Genomic DNA, 24,546 nt, shown 5'->3' with positions numbered 1-24,546 from the left:
GTTAACTCTGTCTAGAACACTGTGTGGGTTTGTCAAGGAGATATATGGGGCAGAGGTGGTTCAGATCTGTCACACACATGCCACTCTTCTAGTGATCACCCGCTGGACTGCTGTCACAATAAAAAAAGGTAGAGCCAAAACTATCTATTGTTTTTTAAACGTATTATTTTTTTTCTTGATGTTGATGTATGATGTTCAGTGAATGCTTGAGAATATAATCATGTGTGGGTGTAAATGTAACTAATTTCCCAAATTTGGCAGATGTTGAAAAAGTATATAGATGTGCTTTGTTACCTTGCAATTGATGATTGATGTTGGAATTTCGATAATTGTCTCTTAGTTGGGATGAACCCCTTTGTACTGCTCTTGTTGTACACAATGGGGACATCAGTGGTGCTGGCAGACCACAACAAAGACGAATCAAGACCCTCAGAGAATCCGGGGCCCTCGGTAGATCCAAAGCCCTCAGAGGAACCCACTGGCCAAAAAAGTGAGCCATGCTCAAAGGGATGTACCTGTCTCCAAGATGACTACACTTTAGAGCTTAACGTCTACTGCAGCACACGCAACCTTACCCAGATTCCCTCCGACATCCCTCTGTCCACACGCTCGCTATGGCTGGATGGAAACCTGTTTGCTAACTTACCAGCAGCTGCTTTTGAAAAGCTGTCCAATCTGGAGTTCCTAAACTTACAGAGCAGCATGTTGGTATCCCTCGACGCCCATGCCTTTAAAGGTCTGAATTCCCTTGCTCACCTGCACCTTGAGAGGAACAATATTCGTTCATTAGCTGGCACAGTCTTCCAGGGCATACCCAACCTTGCATCCCTCAGTCTCAACAATAATCAGCTGTCTCGAATAGATGACAGGTTGTTCGCTGGACTCAGCCACATGTGGCTGTTGAACCTAGGATGGAATTCACTGTCTGTCCTGCCTGAGACGGGGTTTCAAGACCTACATGGATTACGAGAGTTAGTTCTTACTGGGAATCGTCTGGCGTATCTCCAACCGCAACTGTTTCAGGGTCTTACAGAGCTCAAAGAACTGGACCTAACTGGAAACAATCTAAAAGTTATCAAGGCAAATGTGTTTCAGAAACTAGCGAAGCTGCAGAAGCTTTATCTGGCCCAAAACCAGATCGTGACCGTGGCACCTAGGGCATTTGCGGGCCTGAAATCTTTGAGATGGTTGGACCTCAGCAGAAATCGTCTATCTGTGCTTCACGATGAAACTTTCCTCGGTCTAAAGAGCATACATGTGCTTCGCCTGTCAAATAACTCGATCAGTAGTCTGAGACCTGGGACTTTCCGTGATTTGCAGCATCTTGAGGAACTCTGCCTTTGTCACAACCAGATACGAGCCTTGGGAGTGAGAGTTTTTGAAGGGCTGGGCCATCTAGAGGTGCTGAACATGGAGAACAACCGGCTGCAAGAGGCACGCATGGGCACATTTATGGGTCTGAATCACCTTGCTGTGATAAAACTTACAGGCAGTTGTTTTCACAGCCTACCAGATCAAGTTTTCAAGGGTCTGTCAAAGCTCCACAGTATTCACCTTGATAGAAGCTGTTTGGCAAAAATCTCAGCCCAAAGTTTCGTTGGTCTTACAGGTCTTCGTCGCCTTTTCCTACAGAACAACAACATCTCTACAGTGGAGCGGCAGAGTTTTGCGGAACTACAAGGGCTGCAACAGCTTGATCTAAGATTCAACCAGATAACATCCATCACCTCCCACACATTTTATGGCCTGAAGAATCTTGATTACCTGCTACTGTCAGGCAACTTACTGCGCAATCTTCCTGCTGAGGCCTTACTGCCACTGCAACACCTGTCTTGGCTGGATCTCTCTGGAAACAGGTTGGAGCTTATACGTAATGCGACTATATACATGCTGCCACGCTTGCGCTACTTGAACCTGAAAGACAATGTACTGGTCAACCTTCCAGCTTCTATACCTGATAGTTTGGATCAGCTCTGGCTCTCAGGTAACAACTGGAAATGTGACTGTAGTGCCAAACCCTTTCGAGATTTCGTTCTACAGAAGCCACAGGTAGTTCCACTGCAGGTTGAAATGCTTGGGGAAGGTGAGGAGCCCCATACACTTGTCACAATATACAATAACATCACATGTGCCAGCCCACCCAGCGCTTCTGGACTTGACCTGCGGAACATCGGAAGTGAGCATTTCCGGAACTGTTAAATATCATTCATTCTACTAAACCACAGATTAGGTTTTCTATTCAGACATTATAATTCAGAGCTTCCAATTATGACTTTTATTTATCTCAAGAAATATCTTCTTTTGTGAAATGATCTTACAAAGATCCTTAATCCAAGTCATGCAAACATAACAATATTATTGGATATATATCAATACAGAAAAAAAAAAAACTTTGGGCAGTTAAAAAAAGACATTTTAATAACAACTAGGCTACTTTGTGTGTGTGTGTGTGTGTGTGTGTGGTGTGTGAAACGCTTTAAGGATGGAAAAACTACTAAGTGGTTTCACTCCAGTATCAAAACTAACATTACAGTATTATGGCTAAAAGTATTGTGGCTTAAAATGCTTTTTTTTTTTTTTAAGAATGTGTAGTTCTTCCTTCAAAATTAAACAAATTGTGTTTGTTTGTGGTCTCATAAACACGAAAAGGACATTGCGCAAAAGCTTGTTTTGATAAATCAAACCCAAATATAGCGATATTTACACAATATTGATCCATGCTCTAAGTCCAAAGGCCAGCCTTCAGGTTTAAACATGCAATTCCCCATTTGTCTTCTTCAGCAACATTCAATAATTATGATAACTTAAAAATTAGATGTAACTTTATTAATACCCCCTGTAGAGTTTGCTAATAAAGTTATGGGAAACTCTGATTAGTCTACATATGGTTTCCATTTACATGACAGGTCAGTTTTTTTCAGATCATAACTTTTACATTCATGTGTTTACTATGGGACTTTTAATAAAAGAGTTTCACTAGATTCTGACTGGTTTATTGAATTTGTCCACTAACAACGACGTGGATGTTTGACACAAAATTTAACACAATAACAGCGTGAAATACAACACAATACAAAAAGACGGTTCTTTTCACAAGTAAAATTTCTTTCGTTTTTGTCACACATCATTTTCAGCTCAATCTCACATATTTTGTCTCATATTTCAGCTCAAATTCCTCACTTACACTGCTATTTTCATAGTTTTGAAACTGAAAATATTAGACCTTCATAACAAAAAACAAACAAAAACCACAGGCTATTTGTTCAATTTTAATAATAGTAATAAACCTAAAATGTGAGACATAAACATATATATCCTCCTAAGACCCCGATTATTATTTTTTATTTATTTATTCATATGTTCATGAACTAATAGTTTTTTTCCCCCTTTCACAAATCAATTTTTAGGTTTCAGGATTGTTTTAAACCACACTTTGTTTAAAGATGACTGTAATGACAGATATAGCTACAGAATTCATTAATAATATAATTTTAATTTAAGCAATATATGGGGAAAATTTCCATACATTGGTAGTCTCATTCAATACAATGTATCTATACACTGTATCTAATTTGCATATTAATGTGTTCTCGGGACAACATGTCATGAAACATAAGTGTAATAATGGGAGTAATAATTGGCAACATTTTCATAATAATATCTAATATTTCATAGGAATGTTGACATATAGTAAGTTCCCTATTTTCACTTGTTTTTCTCCCAAAATGACTGAAAAAACAATTCTGGATGTCCTCTACAGTGGTAGGCCTATGAGATCATGCCCTGTTTTGTAACAGAAACAGTAACAGTGTTTTTTTTTTGGTGTGAAATCCCATAACATTCCAAATATTAATCTGATGTAAATAATAATTACAAAATAAATATGATCATATTTCCTCAAGAGTGCTAAATTTGATCACTAAATTAATGTCAGTCATTTTTAATGACCAAAGAGAAGTGTTTTCATGGTGAAACAACTTGGTAACCCTGAAAAGCCCTGAAAGTGCTTTTTACTCTACATGACTTGACATCTAGCGTAATGACATGTATGATGTCAGAGACATTTACTAAATATTGTGTCCTAATGTTCACTACAAGGACTACAGTGGACAAAGAAAAGCTCGATTAGCAAGTTTCGCGCCAAAACAGGACCAGGCCAGAGATGTTCAAGGGGGTGGGCATGAAACTGCATGCCAAATTGACAAGAAAAATAAGCAGCAGTTTCAAGTTCAAAGTCTTTAAACAGCAAACAACAACACCCTATTAAAAAAAAAAAACAACAAAAAAAAAAACCTGTAAAAATGTCACGTTATTCAATGTAAAACTTGTTGCTGCTTTGTACTCAATTGACTGTATAGCTATATACTAAAAAAATCAAGTAGAAACTCATGAAAGTTGAAATTGCTTAAATTATTATTTTTTATTTAAAGAAATCTAAAGGCATGACTTGAATGATAGATCATATATCATTAGTGCATAACAAACACAATACAGTTATAACAAACACATACAATGCCTAAAATGAATGCAGGCTATATGTTATTGTTACTGTATTATTTAATGTTTATAATGTATAAACAAAGAAAATGTTTTTACTTACCTTTAACGTTACGTCCTCCTCCTGCAATATTAATCTGAAACGACGGACGTTCTGGTTAAAAGATTAGACAAAACATTCATAATCAAGTTTCTGTCAATTCGCGAAATTAAGGATTCGCCTGGATTCATGCTTGGCTTCTCTTGCCGCATACTATTGGAACATTCAGTTATAGGCTTTTTAAAAGCATCAAGTGATTGGTATTTGCTTCGCCATATGCAAATTCAACCTTACAAATGCGCAAATAATAGTTAGTACGTTATTGTCTAACATTAAGCCAACTTTACCGCCGTGCTGCGTTACTATAACAACAAGGTTAACAACCTTGCGTCAGAAAGATAACTTGTGGACGACACTAACAGAAACGGACGAATCACATTTTGGGATGGGAATGGGATGTATTTCATATTTGGACAACTCGTAGCTTAGTGACTGTCTACAGCTCCTGCGGTCACCATGACATCCAAATTACAGTTTAGTTCGTTGGCGTCTGGATGTTAGACCGCATTTACTTAGTCAACAGCAGCTGCTGTTTAATATTTTGACAGAAAAAAATACGCACCTGCCCAGCCAAATACAAGAAATGCAGAGCAATTCGCATCTAGACGATCTTATATCCAAGATACCATCCATTGACTCTGACCTGTCATCATCAGTAAGTTCAAGCTGCTACTGTGTTATGATACTTTTTCACAAGCGACTTTCGTTATGTTGCCGTGTTTGATTTTTAATGATTATTTCTGACCAAGTCAATGAGGTCCAGGTGAATTGTAATCCTGACTAGCACAAGCTTTACAATCAAGGTAAACTGAAATTAACTGAACAATTCACACTGCAGTCGGACGATGAAGAAGAGATATCTGTCCTTCAGAGACCACCAGGGATTCACTTTATGAAAAAGACCAGGATGAACATGAACCTGGAGTGTGTTTCACCTAAAGAGCCAGAAGTCAAGGTGTGTGTGTGTGTGTGTGTGTGTGTGTGTGTGTGTGTGTGTGTGTGTGTGTGAGAGAGAGAGTGTGAGAGAGAGAGAGAGAGAGAGAGAGAGAGAGAGAGAGAGAGAGAGAGAGACTTATTTAAAGTAATGTATTCCATCATAAAAAAAAAACTTTTTAATCTAAAAAACATAAGTTATCAAAACATTACCATTTAAAAAGAGATTTTCACCTTCTATAAAAACTAAACTTTTCTTTACAAACTATTTCTTCTCAAACATTAAGAGATTAAATTCATATTCTAATCTTATTCTGGATTCAACCAATTCAACCAAGGGAGAGAGAGAGAACCATCTAATTATTTATATTGTCTTACATAAAGCATGCATCTAAACAAATCTGTATCACAGCCATTCACTTCCGGGACTGATGATGACCAGAAAGGTGACTCTAATCCTCAACTTCCTGTGGGTCACAAAACAGAAGGATCACTGAATGAAAGAGTGGCACATACAACAGAAAACAATGCCCCTTTGCAACAGAAAGCAAACAAGACTGGATGGATAGAGACTCCGTTCTGCCCTGTTTTATCATTGACAGTAAGTTCAATTGTATATAGTCAGATTATTAGACCAGAGCTAAATACAAAGTATGTAATACATTATTACCTCAACAGCCTCCTGATACATGGGATCTCAACCAAAACCCAAAGCAACACAAACCTCTTATCGAACCAATTCAACCCAATATACACAAAGGTTGGATTGCAGACTGTTTTTATTCATTGAGACGAAGAAGAACACGAGAAAAACATATTTTTTGTTGCAGGCTATGACAGCGAAACGCATGAAAATGATTTAATGAAACAGCTGGTTGCTTTTTGTGAGAAGAAAGTAAATGAGATGGAAATAAAGACACATGTTTCATCTCCGAAAACCCATAATATACAAGAATCATCCCTCAGGTAAAGTCTATTAGGACATTACACTATTGTTCAAAAGTTTGCGCTGTGTTTGTTCATTTAACAAAATATATAAATTTGATTCAGCAATGATGTTGCTAAAGTGACAGTAAATTTATAATGTTACAAACGATTTCAAATGCTATACCTTTGAACAAAATCCCAAGAAAATGTAATAGTTTCCACAAAAATGTCAATCAGCACAATTGTTTTCAACATTGATAATAATCATAATATAATAATAATATTTTGAGCATCAAATTAGCATATGAGAATGATTTCTTAAGGATTTATGTGACACTGAAGTCTTTACTGGAGTAATGATGCTGAAAATTCAGCTTTGTCATCACAGAAATAAATTAAATTTCAAAACATCAAAATAGAAAACATTATTTTAGATTGATATTTCACAATATTTTTGATCACATAAATGCAGCCCAGGTGAGCGTCTTTCAAAAATATTAAACCCACCAAAAACGAAACATTTGAACAATAGTGTATATTCATGTTTCAACATTTGAATATCTGTAATGCAGGTTAAATGTGTCTGTGACTTTTCCCAGATGTACTAGGCGACCGATGAAGGATGGATTACAACTCAATCTAGACTCTCCCACCATATATATTGATTTGCGCGACAACACATTTCAAAAAGAGCAATCGGCTATTAACAGTGTCGTAAGTCCTCTAAACATGAAAAAGAAAATAAGCTCCATTAAGAGGACAACTAACACAAAGGCAAAAGCAAATGATCAGAAAAGGTATGAGATCACATAAAACTTATAATTAATTATATTTCAGGTGATGAACGACAAATATACTCCCACTAAATCGTATCATAATGCATGTTTATTTTTCATTTCTATAGAGAATTTGCTGGGATGAGTGTATTACTCCAAAACACCAAACAGTCAAAACAAAGTGTGGTAGAGATATCTGGGAGAGATTTTGCTGAGGCTAGACAGAAACCCCCCTCAGGGAAAATCATAAAGGAAAACCAGCTTTGTGATTTTGAAACTAGATGCAGTGAACCTGGTATTCAGCAGGTCAATACTGAAAAATGTGACCAACATAAACGAAATTCTAAATCTTCTCACGTTCCAGCTGCTCAAAACAAACAAAGGTACGGAGCATTCTTACATTTTCTTCACTTACGGGAATATGCATAAGCTAATGCAATAACTGTATGACCACAGCCATAAAGTCAGATGGCAGAAGGATCTGAAGTTCATGCAAACATTCAGACCTCAACGTTCTGCCAATAACACGGAGGGAGCCGCTGAGAGGACTGATATTCTTTATGACCCTGTGAGTTATTGACGGTTTTTCTATAAAATAATAATTGATGATATTAATAACGCTGCTGTAATCACTTCCATTAGGAAGCATCCTACCTTCCCACTGTGAACACCCTGCCTGCAGATCTAGAGATGAGGGAGTGTTTGCTGTTGACTGTGTCCTTGTCCAGTCTTGGGGTGGTGGCTGGAAGAATGCAGAGAAAAGCACAGAGAGTGGATTCAGTCTTCATCAAATCACATGTTTACAATGCACTCATGGCATGGTTCTTGTCTTTGGTATGTCTTATTTACCAAAAATAATAACAATTTGGCAATGAAAAATGTTTTTACATTTCATCTGATACCTGTTCTGTGATAGACCGATCCCAAAAACTGCAACAGAAAGGGTGACACGCTTGATGCCCCTTTCTGGGTGGCTGGGCTGCAGCAGTTTTATAAGGAAGACGGCTTGGCTTTGTACATCTGTGCCACGTCTCTTGAGGATGGTCAAACTGGCTGTAGGAAATCCATGGTGAGTTCTAAACGTAACATAACAGATTTCCCACTTACGTACAAACACTACAACAGATTCTGTGTGGGCCAAACATCTATCATTCAAGTTTATATTGGAATCTGATTTTTTTTCTTCTCCTAGATAAAGGAGGTCAAAAAGAACGAGAGCATGTTTTACAGGCGAGTTTGCAAGTTTTTTGCTCAGACGTCATCGAAGACTGTTGCATTCTGGGTACCTCAGCTTAATCATTTGCTGGAGGAACAGGCTGTCCACATGCCCTCATCTTACCTGGACTGCTTCATCTCTGTCAACCCAAATATAGAGGTGGTGTATGATTTATGCTTCCATTTTCTTCTCTGTTATTTAGACATTATTTTCTAAATCCTTAAAGGATTAGTTCACTTTTAAAAAAACTTTTGCTGATAATTTACTCAACCCCATGTCATCCAAGATGTCCACGTCTTTCTTTCTTCAGTCGTAAAGGAATTAAGGTTTTTGATGAAAACATTCCAGGATTTTTCTCCATATAATGGACTTTATTGGGAACCAAATGGTTCAAGGTCCAAATGAGAGTTTCAGTGCAGCTTCAAAGGGCTTTAAACGAAACCAGACGATGAATAAGGGTCTTATCTAGGACCCTTCGAGTCATGACTCGGAAAAAGATTTGTTCGTTTTGATGAACGAGTTTCAACACGAGAGTCACGAACGCTCATCACAGAACAGAGCAAGGTGAGCATTTGTGCTTATAAAACTTAAACTTGTTTATTTATTTTTTAAATGAGCGATCGTTTCGCTTGACAAGACCCTTATTCATCGTCTGGCATCGTTTAAAGCCCTTTGAAGCTGCACTGAAACTCTTGATTGGACCTTGAATCGTTTCCATTGAAGTCCATTATATGGAGAAAATCCTGGAATTTTTTCGTCAAAAACCTTAATTTCTTTTCGACTGAAGAAAGAAAGAGATGGACATCTTGGATGACATGGGAGTGAGTAAATTATCAGCAAAAGTTTTATTTTTTAAAAGTGAACTTTAATGCGCTTTGTTTCAGGCCGTTGAAAGGGCCTTTAGTGTGATCCCAGGATTCTACTGGCAAACTCTGGAAACCGAAGATCAAAAATGTCAAAGGGCAGAAGCCACAAATTCTCAAGAGTGTCATACGGAGGTGGGCGTCTTTAGAAAATGCCATTTTATCTTTCAGTGGACATTTATAGTATCTTGGTTAAAACATTTTTGTTGTTGTTGTTGTTGTTGCTTTTAGACAGCACTTGTTCTGATAGGCAAAGCACTGTTGCTTAACCCACTGGCAATGCATCACACACTTGAGCTTATGTGCAGATCAAGTCTAGATGTATGTGGTATCCGTTTCCTCTACCCGCCCCAAGAGCTACTGAAAAACTTTGCAGGTACAAATCATCTCCCACCATAATTACGCAAAATGTACACAAATTGCATGGGTTAATGCATATCCTGTCTTTTAGTCAGCAACTCAGTTATGCATAGCGAGGGACAGCCAGTGCTTATCATGGCTTTCCGGGGTCCTCTCGCTAACTCAGTGTGGCAGGAGATCACAGGGCCATCAGACCCCCAGCTGGCAAGGCGGACACATCCAGCATCCATCAACGCCCTTTACCATCATAGTCAAGACCAGTCCCTGCTCTACTCACCCCGTCTTGCCAATCTTGTGCATCTGGGGCTCTGCTTGTGGTTTGGTGGTAGAATAGCAAAAAACACCCCAATGTTAGTATCTTACAATATTAGATTTGCGAACAGCTGCTCGAACACTCTTTTGGTGTTAAAAAACTACTGGCAGGATTTACTAAAGACATGCAGTGAAAAATTTGCACTGAAAAGGCATGAACAGTTATTTTTGTGACTAACCTTATTGCATATGTATTTGTTGGCGTTTCAGACAACATTTATGAATCATGCAAGATGATTTACTAAGGTTGCGCTAGTCAATTTACTGGTATTTGTGCCATTATTTACCGGCCCAAAAAAGCATCTCTTAAACCAGACGCTAATTTCCACTGCTCCAGGTAGATTGCATTGGTCATTATGGAAATGATCCGGCTGCGTCTGCGTTCTTTAATTTCCTTTCCGCTCCCACCAACGCTTTTAATTCAAATATATAGTTGTCATTTTCTTTCATCATTTAATCATTCTCCTTATGTCAAACACAAAGAACCTGTCAGCTGCTTTTGTCCATATTATGAAAGTCAATGGGAGCCAAAACCATCAAACTCTAGAGGATATGAAATTAACATCAAAATAATCCATATGATTTAGCAGATATGTTGAGTCTTTCAAAGCAATATGACCACTTTGTATGATGAACAGACCAAAATTAGCTTTATTCACACTCAAATCGAAACTTTGCTCAACAGATTACATTGAATATGGCGAAAACAAACCTAAAATATGAGATTGGGTGATTGTGAGATGATTGATATTTGATGTAGTCTATATGCATTGGCTGATTTTGATTTAAATTGAGAGAGAATAAAGACTTGCATTTAAATGTCATCATATGTCGTGAGTATCTGTTCTATTGACTTAAATATAGACAAAAACAGAAAAAGATTCTTCAAAATCTTGCGTTTCGTAGAAGAAAAAAAAATCATACAAGCTTGTAACGCTATGATTAAATGATGACAGAATTTTCATTTTTGGGCAAACTATTCCTTTGAACTACTTGCTGACTCTGATTATCCCTCTTAGCAGGATTCAGGACTCAGAGAAGAGTGACAGAGGAGAAAGATCCAACATTCTTACCTCTTCTCCAGCAACTTTATGTGCCACTGTTGAAGGTGACTATATATATATAAAAAAACTCTTCTCATTGTAGCAGTCTTACATCTTATAAGTCAAACTTTCTACCCCTTTTCCCTCTGACCTCATACAGCGGATATATTTCTTATTGTGTCTCCTGTGGTTGGACCATGCTGTTACAGCTATATACTATCTGCTTGTGCAAAGACTGGCTTCAGTCTGTTGGGAGTTCAAAGGACACAGATATCCAGGAAACAAGCTCAATCTTTGGGTCTCACCACCAAGCAGGTGAATAAAACCAACAGTGAGCCTGTACTTGCACAGAGATATATTGAAACTGAGAGTAGGACACTACCATGACATTGATGCTGATTGCATTTGTCTGGAAACGCTGTCTGTCTCCGTTAGGTTGCAGCGTTCTGTCATGCTCCCACAGTGTTGCTGGATGGAGAACAGGTTGAGCTGTCCTCTAATTGTCTTGTGCTGCTCATGAGGAGAGAAAGCGCAGTTAGACACTGTTCCAGACTGCCGATAGGTAGAGCATCTGGATAGCACATGTCGTTCCAGCTATTTACTGTATGTGAAGCTGATGCTCCAAAAATTAAATGTCCTGTTTCTTTGCCTGGTGAAGGTTGTATGAATGAGCTTGCTGCCCAAGGCCTTATTGGATCAATCCGTGCAAGATTCACAGATGTTGTTGATCCACACATCTGCTTTCACACTGTACCCTACTCTAAAAACCACCACAATGTTCTGGGTACATACTGTACATTACAATGCATTTTCATAAATTACTCAATTACCGCACAAGAGTATTTTGGCATTTATATGTTATCCTACAGGTGGGCTCATGTGGACAGTACCAGAGTATAGCCACATGGTCCTGTCCAAACACACGTATCCCTCTTGGCCAGATGTAGAGCAGGTGGTGATTCTCACGTTGACTGGTCAAAACATCATGCAGAATGAAATGGGCTTTCTTCATAAAGTTCTCAGGGGAGATGCAGCAGGTACATCAACTCTACCTAAGGCCTTGTCCACACGGACATGAGTGTTTTTCTAACCAGAGTTTTTCCTCTTGCGTTTAAAAAAAAAATCCTGTCCAAATGAAAACACAAAAACATGATTATCAAGCACTGTCAAGAGCATGCCACACCAGAAAGCGGCGATATAACCCTGACTGTAAAGCCACGTTGGCAAATCAGAAGCCTAATGCTACGTTCACACCGGACGCGAATAGCACGTCAAATTCGCGTCTACCGTGTCTAGTTTGACGCTTGACCACTTTGTGTTAATTGGCGCGTCAAAAGCGAAACTGACGCGGGTAAAATAAAAAGTTTGAAGCAAAAGTTTGAAGCGTCTCGTGCATCAAAATCAAAACCAAAACCCGTTGACGGCCATCTTTGTTTACCCAGATAGCAAACTGACATTGAATCAACGTGGAAATATGACATCGAAACAACGTTGATCTGACATTGTTTTGCTCATCGAATTAACGTTGAACCAACGTCAGACGCGTCATTCTTTCAAAACTAACGGAAAATCAACTTGAAATCAACGCGTTGTTTCAACGTTATGAATGCAAACCAATTTTCGATTTTCATTTAGCTTTGAAGAATGCCGCGTCTGACGTTGGTTCAACGTTAATTCGATGAGCAAAATCAACGTTGTTTCAATGTCATGAGAGACGTTTCCACGTTGATTCAATGTCAGTTTGCTATCTGGGTATGTTGATCGAGCATTCATCGAGAGATTCACCGCACTGTTTTTGCTCTGGAGAGCTAGAACAGTGGCGTGGGGGATCATCGTCGCCGTATTTGTGTCCACCGGACCCTTCGGAGGCGAACCGTTTGGCTAGTTTTACCATTTGCTCGCTCCAGGAGCTGCGCTAGATGACGGTCGCTGTCAGCGGTACTTCCGCCTGACCCACGCCCAGTTTGATGACCTGTTGTCCCGCATCGGAACGAGGATCACCCTCGCCCTCATCCACCTAATCTAGCTGTCATTTATTTTTGTTTTGATGATAAATAGAGAACTAAATCATTCGCGCTTAACGCGCCAGACGCTCAACTTGCGGTATTCGCGTCTTCTGCGCTCCACGCCTCATTCGCGCCGCAGGAATTTTTCACGTACATAATGCGTCTTTCCATTGACTTAACATTGAAATCATTCGCGCCTGACACGCTATTCGCGTCCGGTGTGAACGTACCATAACAAAAAGTCATTACAGGTTCCGGTAGGCGGATAACGGCGCACAATCTGACGTCGCAAGGAAAAACCTGCCTTTTACTATCTACATGACAACACTGTAACCGGCGTTTCTGAACATCCTCACTCCGGCAGGGCTTTTCAAAAATGTTCGGTTTCAGTGATCTGATACAGCCGAACCTCGTAAAAAACGTCACGGTTACAAAATTACCTGTGTCTGTGTGGACAAGGCCTAAAACACATGTTCCAATCCTGCTCGTGGAGGGCCACCTTCTTGAAGAGTTTAGCTCCAATCCTAATTAAAAACACCTGGAGCAGCTAATCAAGATCTTCAGTATCACTAGAAACATCCAGGCAGGTGTGTTAGAGCCAAGTTTCACAGGAAACTAGACTTCTAGAAGCAGGACTGGACATCCCTGACCTAAAACTATCCTTCGCAAAACTATCCTTTGTACTTGTTTGAGTAATTTAGAGTAAGTACGTTTCAGTGTCTGGCTACTGAATCTACTTTCTCTTGTACAAGCAGGGCTAGATGGATTCGAGTTGCTGGCATTGAAGTGGGTGTCCAAGCTGTCTAAGTGGCAGGCACAAGAGTTGAGTCCTTTTGAGATCGGGGATAGAGAGTGGCTGAGCAGTGTGCATAGCTTAACATCCACTCCTGCCCTGGTCCTGGCTCTGAGGAGGGTGAGGGCATTCATCACCCTACGTAGACTTTTACCACAAAATTACCCAGGAAACCTGCATGTATTGATGTCCCCTACTCCCGAGACAGCTTTCAGACAGACCTGCCTCTTCTTCTCTGAGGCAGAATTGGTCCCTGGTGAGGATTCGACTAGATAATAGTTTGGTAGGGATGATCTTTTTACTTTTATGCCAAAAGCAGTTTGCTTAACTTAAGCTTCTTCATCTTCAGATCACAGCAGTCGTCCATCATTGAAATTTCTACCACTTCATCACATTGACACTCCTGGTATGTACAGAAACAAAACAGAGCCAAAATCTATTTTACCCTCCAATGTACTCTGGGAACTGACTGTCAATCTCCGACAACTCTCAGGTCTCAGAAGTCAGTCGCTTTACAGTTACATGACAGTGGGTAAGTGATGTCTTCTTAGAAGATGTCCTTTTAGAAGCTGTCTTTCACAGCTTTTTCTTTCAGCTCCCTCCCTCTGTACTCTACAGGCCCAGAGCCACTTTTGACTCTAGCTCTGTTCAAGCCTGGAGTCTGGAGACACTGCTTTGGTAAAATTCTCACCATAATCAAACAGAATGGATATACTCTAGTGGGCTTACGTGTGCTTCTACTGGACTCAAACATGGCAAATGCACTGATACATCCGTCGAAGCAACAGGTCACTCTGCTCTCTTCTTCCTAAATATCCTAAAAAGAGCAAATAATCACATTTATTCTAGACCATTGTAAAAAAAAAAGTAGTACACTTTAGCATACTTTTAAAATTAGTATTATATGTAATAATATACTTTAAGATTATACTTGAGTGCAAACTGAACGTAATGCTTTCAGACAATTAATAGCATAATAATTGCAAGTAAATACAATACAGCTTTAATTTCGAGAGTTTTTTTGGCCCACTTAAGTAGGACTTCATAAATATAATTTTTATAATTACGTAAATTGTCCTGCCAAATTTACCAACAAGCATTTATGGTTAGCCAACTTGCATTAGTCAAACATCAAAATAAAATGTACTTTTTTTAAGAGCATAAAATCAAATGTTCATGTTTATTTGATGTCCAGGATCCCACCGAGGAGCTGGAGTTGAAGTACTTGAGATCCGGCCCCTCGCTGGCTTTGGGTTTACTGGGAGTGAATGCGGTAATGAGGCTGTTGGAGCTGATGGGTCCTGAGGACCCTATTGAAGCCCGTACTATAGATCAGACTCTATGGAGAGCACAGTATGGCTCTGACAGACTGCATAATGGCATCTATGGTCAGCACTCGGACAAAAATAATCAGACATTAAAGTCTGGTCAGAGCTTACTAACACTATTTGTACATTCTTGTACAGGATCTCCATCTTATCGGAAGGCTGTAGAAGACATAAAATTGGTATTTCCAGAGGGCGTGTGCTGGACTGAAACTTCAGTTATGCAACACGAGAAGGTACTTTTTTTTTCCTTCCCAGAATTATGTTGGTGCTATAGTTAAACATCTCTTCTGTCTTATTTCAGATATCCTGCTTACGTTCAGATCCTGATGCTAGTTTGGACCGTGAACAGTTTACCACCCTTAGAACCGCTGTCAAGAACACATTTGAATCAGGATTTGGTCAAGGCAAGGCGTTCTTCCTCTTTCTCACTCCACTAACATCACATCAGAAAACAGAGTCAATGACACAAACATAAACCAAAACCTGTAGATGTTTCACTAGCTCCGATTGACCTTTGTAATGAGGATGGGAATGGTTGTTGTTTATTTGTGTTTTGGTGCCAGTAGGGCCTTTGGTCTGCAGTGCTCTTTGTCAGACCACCTGCTTGTTGATACCTTCCAACCTCCTGCAACAGAGTCAGCCTCCTCTGTACTCGGAGCTACTGCATCGGCTGCTGAGGACAGGCTGCCACCTGGTGGCTGGAAAGCTCTGCGCACCAAATGAAAAACAAAGGCAGCACATGTCTGAGTTACTGAGGTCCTCTGCTGGTGGAGCACTTCTACTTGAGGGTCCCTGCCTTATCATTGCTTTGCAAGCAGACAATGCTGTCACATGCTTTGATATTATTCTTGAGAGGTATGTAAGCAAAGCTGAAAGAAAAATGTAAAAGGTTTCAGCAGACTGTAATACAAATCATATGTAATTCAACACAATTATGTATTTTCCTTCTGCTGTAGTGTTTGTCAGGCGAGACCAGACTTCAGGAGAGTTACCATGAAACTTCTTTACCCAAACTCTGAAAGTGCGGTGAGTCTACAGTAACATTTATCTTACACTGTTAAAAAACAGAGGTTCCAATATATATTTATATACACTCACCTAAAGGATTATTAGGAACACCATACTAATACTGTGTTTGACCTCCTTTTGCCTTCAGAACTGCCTGAATTCTATGTGGCATTGATTCAACAAGGTGCTGAAAGCATTCTTTAGAAATGTTGGTCCATATTGATAGGATAGCATCTTGCAATTGATGGTGATTTGTGGGATGTACATCCAGGGCACGAAGCTCCCGTTCCACCACATCCCAAATATGCTCTATTGGGTTGAGATCTGGTGACTGTGGGGGCCATTTTAGTACAATGAACTCATTGTCATGTTCAAGAACCAGTTTGAAATGATTCAAGCTTTGTGACATATGGTGCTTTATCCTGCTGGAAGTAGCCATCAGAGGATGGGTACATGGTCAGAAACAATCCTCAGGTAGGCCGTGGCATTTAAACGATGCCCAATTGGCACTAAGGGGCCTAAAGTGTGCCAAAAAAAAACAAACATCCCCCACACCATTACACCACCACCATCAGCCTGCACAGCGGTAACAAGGCATGATGGGTCCATGTTCTCATTCTGTTTACGCCACAATTCTGGCGTACCATCTACCAACTGAATGTCTCAACAGAAATTGAGACTCATCAGACCAGGCAACATTTTTCCAGTCTTCAACTGTCCAATTTTGGTGAGCTCTTGCAAATTGTAGCCTCTTTTTCCTATTTGTAGTGGAGATGAGTGGTCCCGGTGGGGTCTTCTGCTGTTGTAGCCCATCCGCCTTAAGGTTGTGTATGTTGTGGCTTCACAAATGCTTTGCTGCATACCTCGGTTGTAACGAGTGGTTATTTCAGTCAAAGTTGCTCTTCTATCAGCTTGAATCAGTCGGCCCATTCTCCTCTGACCTCTAGCATCAACAAGGCATTTTTGCCCACAGGACTGCCGCATACTGGATGTTCTTCCCTTTTCACACCATTCTTTGTAAACCCTAGAAATGGTTGCGTGTGAAAATCACAGTAATTGAGCAGATTGTTTAATACTCAGACTGGCCCGTCTGGCACCAACAACCATGCCATGCTCAAAAATAGCTTAAATCGCCTTTCTTTTCCAATCTGACATTCAGTTTAGAGTTCAGGAGATTGTCTTGACCAGGAACACACCCCTAAATGCATTGAAGGAACTGCCATGTAATTGGTTGATAAGATTGCATTAATGAGAAATTGAATAGGTGTTCCTAATAATCCTTCAGGTGAGTGTGTGTGTGTGTGTATATATATATATATATATATATATATATATATATATATATATATTAATTTCAACGAGGCCTTCGCACCAGAGGAAAGTTTTCATAGTTCCTGTAACTATTGGTGGAAGAAGTACCGTTTTTTTTTTCGCACTGCAGGAACTGGGAATGATTTCAGTATCAGTAATAGGAACACCTTTTACTAAAGGCTACTAAATTAGCTAGAGTATGGTCTAACCAAGCACAATTGGAACTACCAGTGACAAAAGTGTACGTTGATTGGCCGAACGCACGCCATACAAAACACCGGCACCCACCGTTATTAAATATATATTCGGCAAACGAAAAAAAGTGATGGGCCGACGCCAAAGTTCAGGCACTTCTCAACCTTTACGCTATGGAGTTGTTGAATGTCACACTTAGATTACGCAGCAGTCAGCCAGGTTCAGAGTTCCTACTGGTAGTGCGAACATAACCAGGAAAATGGCTCTTGAAATTTTAGTTCTCGGGGGATCTGGTAATACCAAACTCTGCTACTTTGCTTTGCTTCATTGATAGAGTCTGGAGTGGCATCTTTAAAAAGTGTTTTCTTTATCGCGAGGGGGCGTTTGTCTGAAGTATAAAATCATTGGTTACCCGTAAGCCAATCACATAACATTGGTTATGCGCCAGCTCAGCCGCATCAAACTAAAGCTGTAAACACACAAGTTATATGATGTGAAAACGAAACCATTGAGCGAAATACCAGAGTGCACATGGCTGTGAATAACTTTTGTAGATTATGTGAAGTAAATCTACGCATCCACGGCACAATCGGGGCCTCTAAACTAATATTTGACAGTAGAGAGAAACAGGAAAATATTTGCAGCCAACTGTCAAAGTTAGGATTAGTTCTGTTAAACACAGCTCTTTGTTCATTTCGAGTCTGTCGGAAATGCTGCAACTTATTTGCAAGATTACAGCGTGACATGGCGATATTTAAGAACTGGAAAAGAAAGGAGACACTGGCCTGTCAAAAGGGTGCTAGTTCAAGCTCGACAGATAAAAGAGGCCGAGATACTCCCTCTGTCGGGAGTACGGCCACAACATCACCTCCATTCAAAATGTTGAACAAACACTCTTCTTGGTCAGGCTTCAGTTTGCAAATGCCGGGAATATTCTCCACAACAGAGCGGATTGCATCCCGTGTCTCCACGTCCACGGTCGTTCTTGAACTCGGCGCTTAGCGTCTACGTCACGTCTCTCAGCCCGCCCTCTTTTCGTTGATTGGGCTGGCTGTTTTCAGGTGGGAGGAAAACGAAGAGACATGTCGCGGTCTCAGACTGAGTACAGAAGCGAAAATAAATAGAGCGGAAGTACGAAGTCTGACGTAATAACTACCTGGTGCGAAAGCCTCTTTTTTTTAAAAGAACTACTTTCCACTATAAGGAACCTACTGTGTAATGGAAAGATTCCACTGATGTTAAAGTTTCTGCATTGAATCATATATGCCAATAAAGTACTGATATTGTTAAGAGTACTTTTAACTGTTTCCCCATTTGATTTCCCTGAACCTTTTCTGTGTGCAGGCAGTGAAATTGCTGCGTTACCTGTTTGATGATCGCAGTCTCGAGTCTGTCTTCACCGCATAGCACCACAATAACCAGGATTTATTCCATAATATGTACCTAGTGGTGAATAATTACATAATTATTTTCTATAATCCACATCCATTTGATTTACTGACTTTTTTTTTTACATTGTTGAAAGAAATGAAAAGATTGTTTTAATCTTACTTGTGCACAAAACACTTAGTGTTCCTAAATTGCATATTAAGTCAAGAGTAGTCATGTTGTAACCCTTACCACACTAGAACAAAATAAAGAAGTCATCAGTCTACTCAGCAACTGATTCAGAAGGACGTGAGGGGAATAAGACAAACAACTCGAGCCAGGTTAAAGATCAAAAATTATTTAATTCCCATGATGACAAAAATAATTCCATGAATTCTGTAAACCATTGCATAACTGCTGTAGTGTAGACAAGTGTTAACAATTTTAAAATGATACACTACAAGAGAAAAATTATGCATTATAAATAATACCATCTTAAGTAATTCTAGTGAAGAGAAACCTCTCTGGCCTTATACGGCATCAAAACATACAACTATTCCATAGAGAAGCCTCCATAACTTAAACGCATAACTCCCAGGAAATGTTTTAAGGTCTTGTGTTGACAACAAATACACAAACATATTATATTGACAGAAAATTGTATAGTATTTCAACACTAATTAGAATATAAGCTGTTCTATATATTGATGCATAATGTACCAAAATAAGGGATATGTTTCTTCCTCGCAATATAAATGTTGTCCTCATTTTGACTTTTGAGCTAATAAATCTGTGAGTTGCAGTTTCCTTTGAAAATTGGACATCTCTCTCTATTCTACAGTTCTCCTGTAAAACCCTGAGAAAAATACATCTCATAATTCCATCAAATTGTTACACAGATAAATACACAAACTTGAAAACTGCAATTGTTTAACTTATAAATTTATTTGTAATGTATCGCAATTCACAAAACTAGTGCTACATCATTATAGATGAACTGTTCTCCAAGTTATTCCAGTGACCCATTTTATATCTAATTTGAATGGTACATTCAATATTCAGGGATTTAATGTTCGATTATTCATAACATTAATTATAGGGAACAGTGGTTTCAAAAAAAAAAAGCGTCACTTTTTGTATTATTGTTATTTTAGCCTCTTATAAAAGTTTACTATTGTAATAGGTTTTTCCCCCTGGCTGGCTAGTTTGCTAAATTTAACCAGTTTCATATGTAATATGTATATACAAGATTGCATAAAACCTTAGGTTCAATAAATCACACTACTGATAGAGAACACAATTAGAAAAACAAACAAATGGACAAAAGAAATCCACAAGTATGCAAAAAAGAAAGAAATAAAGAAATTATTATTTCCACTGCAGAGCATTATGGTAAATGTCCAATACATTAATTTACACATTGCTAAACAAGAGTCCTTGGTGCTTCTTAAATTACAGATGCCTGGTCGTACATTTATGTTAAACGGTCATTTTAGATTACAGTTGGTATTAAAATGGCTGATGCAGACAGAGGTGTTTCATGTGTGTGAAATCAAAACTTTTCATGCTGTGGTTAAGATTCATTTGCTCTAAAATATAAATGTATATGTCATTATTATGGACTGTGTACAAAAAAGCACTGTAGAGCAAAAAATACACAGAAAAATTATTTGGAAGCCCAAACTCACAATGACTCAAAATTAATTGTCATGCTTCATAAACTGTTCAGATGAGCTGCTACTTTTAACACGCCATTGGTAGAGAATACAATTGCAAAACACCTTAACGGTTCATTTGACTGCAGTACATGCTGACTTTCAACATCAATAAATATTTCTCTTTCAAATAAGTGAAACGTTCAAAGGCATGGCAGAGTAATTGTGTATTATATTAATACACTGGTCTTTAGAAAGTCTGTGCATTGAGAAATGTCCCAAGGCACTAAAAATCAGCTCATTCGGTAAGCTGGGCTTACCCATTTGTTCAATGAAAAATACTTTCAATGTGGTTTTATTAAAGGCACAAATTTGTTCCAAAGAGACTTGATCCTTCCAAGATTTAACAATATCATGAAGCAGAATGGCTGTTTGTGAATTGCAGGACAATTATATTATTTCACTTGCTCAATACTATAACAGGCAAACGTATCTAGGCCAAAAAGTGAGGTTTAAGGCTAGGAAATGTAGATATTTAACAGTTTTCATAAATGTAACCCAATGTCTGTCTCAGCCATTTCAACTAGCTTGAGCAAGGGACCCATTTTACATCACAATCAAATTAGACAACATTTGACAATACAATAATAGACTTCAAGGTTAAAAAAAAAAAAAATAAGTTAAAAAATTGTCTTATTTCATATCCAAATTCTGAAGAACAGACAGAAAAAACAAACACCAGTCAAATGGAAACAGAAAGTCAAAGAAAGCACCTTACGAGATACTCTTTTAAATTCCTGACAGCATACAAGTAGTGCACACAACAACTAATGTTTCAAAACTGATTTCAGAATTTTACGAGTATTATTTGTATAAAAAGAAATATATATATACTTCAAATAAGCACTAATCCATAATATGGCCACTTAAGAATATCAACACAAATATTCATTCATTACTATGACATTCCTTCACTGTAAATTACAGCCAATTTAATATTCAATACTATGTCATTGTTTCTACTGAGAAATTGAAGAAAAAAAAAACATTCCTTTTATTTATTTATTTTTTTTTTAGTTAATAAAGAATTGTGATTCATTAGGATTTTTTGAATGCACATATAAATGTAAATAAGGTACTAGGTTCGGTCATTTTTTCTAACTATTTCCCCAAAATGTTAAAATGAAAATGCAGTTATAAAATTGCAGTGAGAAAAAAAAGAATAGTAAAGGTCTTTGGTAGAAACTACAAAAATGGGCATTTAGTCCATTAATATTGTCAGCAAAAACAGTTGGCATAGTTGTCCTGTCAAATTAAACATTGAAAAACTGACATAGTAATTGTACACCACTTCAATTGAACTTTGAAACAAGTAGAAACTACAATACCACTTTGGTTCGTTTGAGTAAAGTCCACATTTGATTCGACCGCACTCTTACTTTGAGAAATCAACCACATTTTATAGTCCAACAAACCCCTATCTTATGGTCCAATACCCAAATAATGGAACTAATCCCTCAACAAAGTGACACGTCTGCAAAGCTCATGACACACCCAGAGCTGCTTTGATCCATTTCAACCTATCTACGTCAACCATTGTACGAACGAGAACGTGTTTTTGCTAATCGATCTAGAAAAGATACGCACAGTCAATGCATCTGAAGCACTGCACAAAAATATTTCGGAATACTTTGAGCGATCGACTGCGATGCCTGACCAAACGACGGGATAGGTCTGCTCAATAACATTTGGCAGTGTGATCTAGAGCTTCAGCTGGTTAACAAAAGTTACACACCGACACATGCAGTGACAAATCAGTCCAAATGAGCTACATACAGACCTTGTGGATTTAGATGCAATGCAAGAAAGAAAGCAGAGAAATCATATATACACCGTCTTTGCCTCGTGAAGCTGAACGAAGAAAAACTAAAAACAAAGAGGGTCTGGACAATTAGATCCTCAATAACCATCCCTTTTGAAGTAAACCGTTTATCCCGATTTCAAAAGACAAAAAGAAACTTGCACCTTTGTGTACCTGACAATTTACCGCACAAACTTGTTGCTGTAAAAATGAAAGGAACCAGAAATAAGAAAAAAAAAAAAGTTTCAGATAACACAGTAGCAGGTCATTTCAATTAGATTACCTAAAGCACATTACACTGTCGAATTTGGATACGAAAAAACACCAATGATGTCCGTCTGTAAACACTACAGAGCACTACAGTTCTACACATTTCAATAAACAGAAATGTACTAAGCCAGTTTAGTTTTTGCAATCAAAGAAACACACATTTCCTGATTTGAATATCCCTACACATTTAAATTAAGGACGATTCAACATTTCTAACGATAATGAAGCTGCACCCAAAAAGCACCATCGTTAATGAAGAAGAGGGAACGATTCTTTAGCCGAACCTCAAGAGCTCAGGCACCGACCAGGGTGAAGTCTCTCGGAAATACGTTAATATGAGGCCGGCGAATCCTCTGATAAGATGGTACTACTGGAAAAATACATACTCGTGTACTTGCAAGCGGATGAGATTTGTACTACAATCCTAAACTCTTCACAGATGCTTTGAATGTTTTTAAGGCAAGGCACTTAAGAGGGAGTGGCCAGGAATCAGATATATGTTCTGACACATCTGAAAGGCTAAAGTCCAAAAAAAAAATAAAAATAAAAAAATGAATTACTGTGTCGATGAGGACTTCAGAACACGTGTGCTCATCTAACAACTAGTGTATATCTAAATAGTCACTATAAGACGGAGAAAACGATTTACTAAATGCCTTAGCATACAGTATGTGCCTTACTGATATTACAGCTGCTGGTTATGCCTAAAATGCATTCAAAGTTTGCACTTATTTGATTGAAAAATTTAAGTAACAATAAATGTAATATTAACTAGTACTATTTTATATGAAAACTAACAAGTTATATACACTATACCATGATTTAACAGTAAGAAAAAAAATGAAATATTCTATTAATGTTTCACAGTACACACAAAAGCTTCATACTTTAGCATATTTGGGAGAAAAAAATATATAAATCTAAGAAAATTAAACCTACAAGCAGCTTAAAGCAAAATGCCTAAAAAAAAATACCCTCAAGAACAACAAAGTGCTTTTAACAAGAAACCTCAAAGAAATCCTCTTCACACAGCTAGTAGCAACAATGACGTCGGACCGATGATTTTGTTGCTAACAGTCAAATCAGGGCCAACTGACTATAAATACCTAAAGCAGTTATTAAGGGGAAATTGTTTAATGCTTTCCGAAAATGGATAATCTAGCTTGTACAAAACAGGTATTGCATTCAAGTACTTGATTTGTATCAGTCAAACACCACTTAGATTCCAATAAAACAATCAATTGAATAACTATATGAAATACTGAAACACAAAAAAAGAGAATGCTATTTAGAAACTGTAAGCATAATAATATTATGTATTAGTAGTTCTTCAAAGGGCTAAATCATTAAATAGTACCTTGGATAGCTGTACATCACCACTTCAATATTTTCGTCTTACAGCAAGGACATTCCGTTTTACCAGACGCACACTTCTGACAAAGTACATAATGTTGGCAAGGCTGCAGGACAATGGAACGATCATGCTTTTGGCAAACTATACATTTCTTTGACTGAAGCTGATATATTACCTGTGTTGAGAAAAAGAAGAGTTAACATCAGTCACACTCTGACAGATTCAATGCGGTGCGTCATGCATGACTGACTCATGTGGATGTTGCCCCACTCTTCCCCCGCTTACGTCTACTTGATGCGAAGAGTGCAATGGTCTTACTTAGAGTGTGTGTAAATGTGACATGGTGACGTATGTGTGTTGGGACCTGGTC

General features: G+C 38.5%; 3 protein-coding genes and 1 long non-coding RNA gene across 8 annotated transcripts in view; 2 read left to right on the top strand and 2 right to left on the bottom strand.

The window, feature by feature from the left end:
• Positions 1 to 43: 43 nt before the first annotated feature.
• On the top strand, positions 44 to 2,981 carry igfals (insulin-like growth factor binding protein, acid labile subunit). The gene is made up of 2 exons (XM_039687703.2): positions 44 to 128; positions 341 to 2,981. Exon 2 carries the CDS (start codon positions 346 to 348, stop codon positions 2,197 to 2,199), a length of 1,854 nt encoding a protein of 617 aa, XP_039543637.2. The 5' UTR covers positions 44 to 128; positions 341 to 345; the 3' UTR covers positions 2,200 to 2,981.
• LOC148982048 (uncharacterized) lies at positions 1,391 to 8,699 on the bottom strand. Its single transcript, XR_016155175.1, has 2 exons — positions 8,136 to 8,699; positions 1,391 to 7,975 (listed from the first exon to the last, which is right to left on the bottom strand). It is a non-coding gene; the product is annotated as an uncharacterized LOC148982048 (long non-coding RNA).
• On the top strand, positions 5,169 to 19,890 carry LOC120490257 (dynein axonemal assembly factor 8). Of its 3 annotated transcripts, none has more exons than XM_089128755.1 (29): positions 5,169 to 5,252; positions 5,436 to 5,552; positions 5,943 to 6,131; positions 6,209 to 6,290; positions 6,361 to 6,496; positions 7,057 to 7,254; positions 7,362 to 7,616; positions 7,690 to 7,801; positions 7,876 to 8,067; positions 8,150 to 8,302; positions 8,426 to 8,608; positions 9,334 to 9,447; positions 9,544 to 9,688; positions 9,764 to 10,022; positions 11,007 to 11,092; positions 11,188 to 11,342; positions 11,463 to 11,589; positions 11,686 to 11,811; positions 11,897 to 12,064; positions 13,789 to 14,082; positions 14,176 to 14,232; positions 14,320 to 14,358; positions 14,445 to 14,614; positions 15,022 to 15,214; positions 15,293 to 15,387; positions 15,456 to 15,558; positions 15,721 to 16,009; positions 16,111 to 16,180; positions 19,013 to 19,890. In XM_089128755.1, the coding sequence occupies exons 1-29, from the start codon at positions 5,181 to 5,183 to the stop codon at positions 19,073 to 19,075; spliced, it is 4,242 nt and encodes a 1,413-aa protein (XP_088984881.1). In that variant the 5' UTR covers positions 5,169 to 5,180; the 3' UTR covers positions 19,076 to 19,890. The 3 variants fall into 3 exon arrangements, with proteins under 3 accessions (XP_088984881.1, XP_039543634.2, XP_088984882.1); XM_039687700.2 differs by having other exon boundaries at positions 11,004 to 11,092; XM_089128756.1 differs by lacking the exon at positions 19,013 to 19,890 and adding an exon at positions 16,311 to 17,446 and having other exon boundaries at positions 11,004 to 11,092.
• Positions 15,912 to 24,546, bottom strand: part of unkl (unk like zinc finger) — a 30,477-nt gene continuing 21,842 nt past the window's right edge. For 2 of the 3 annotated variants that reach the window (XM_039687701.2, XM_039687702.2), the window contains one exon: positions 19,379 to 24,351. In XM_039687701.2, coding sequence (XP_039543635.2) covers positions 24,196 to 24,351 — 156 coding nt within the window. In that variant the 3' untranslated portion in view covers positions 19,379 to 24,195. Of the gene's footprint in view, positions 16,024 to 19,033; positions 19,112 to 19,378; positions 24,352 to 24,546 lie in introns of those variants that run through there. The other variant, XR_016155174.1, reaches the window with a different exon arrangement.

This window comes from Pimephales promelas, chromosome 3, assembly GCF_988280905.1.
Source record: "Pimephales promelas chromosome 3, fPimPro1.hap1.1, whole genome shotgun sequence".
NCBI lineage: Eukaryota > Metazoa > Chordata > Actinopteri > Cypriniformes > Leuciscidae > Pimephales > Pimephales promelas.
Note: the sequence above shows the minus strand (reverse complement) of the source record. Positions and strands in the feature narration are given on the sequence as shown.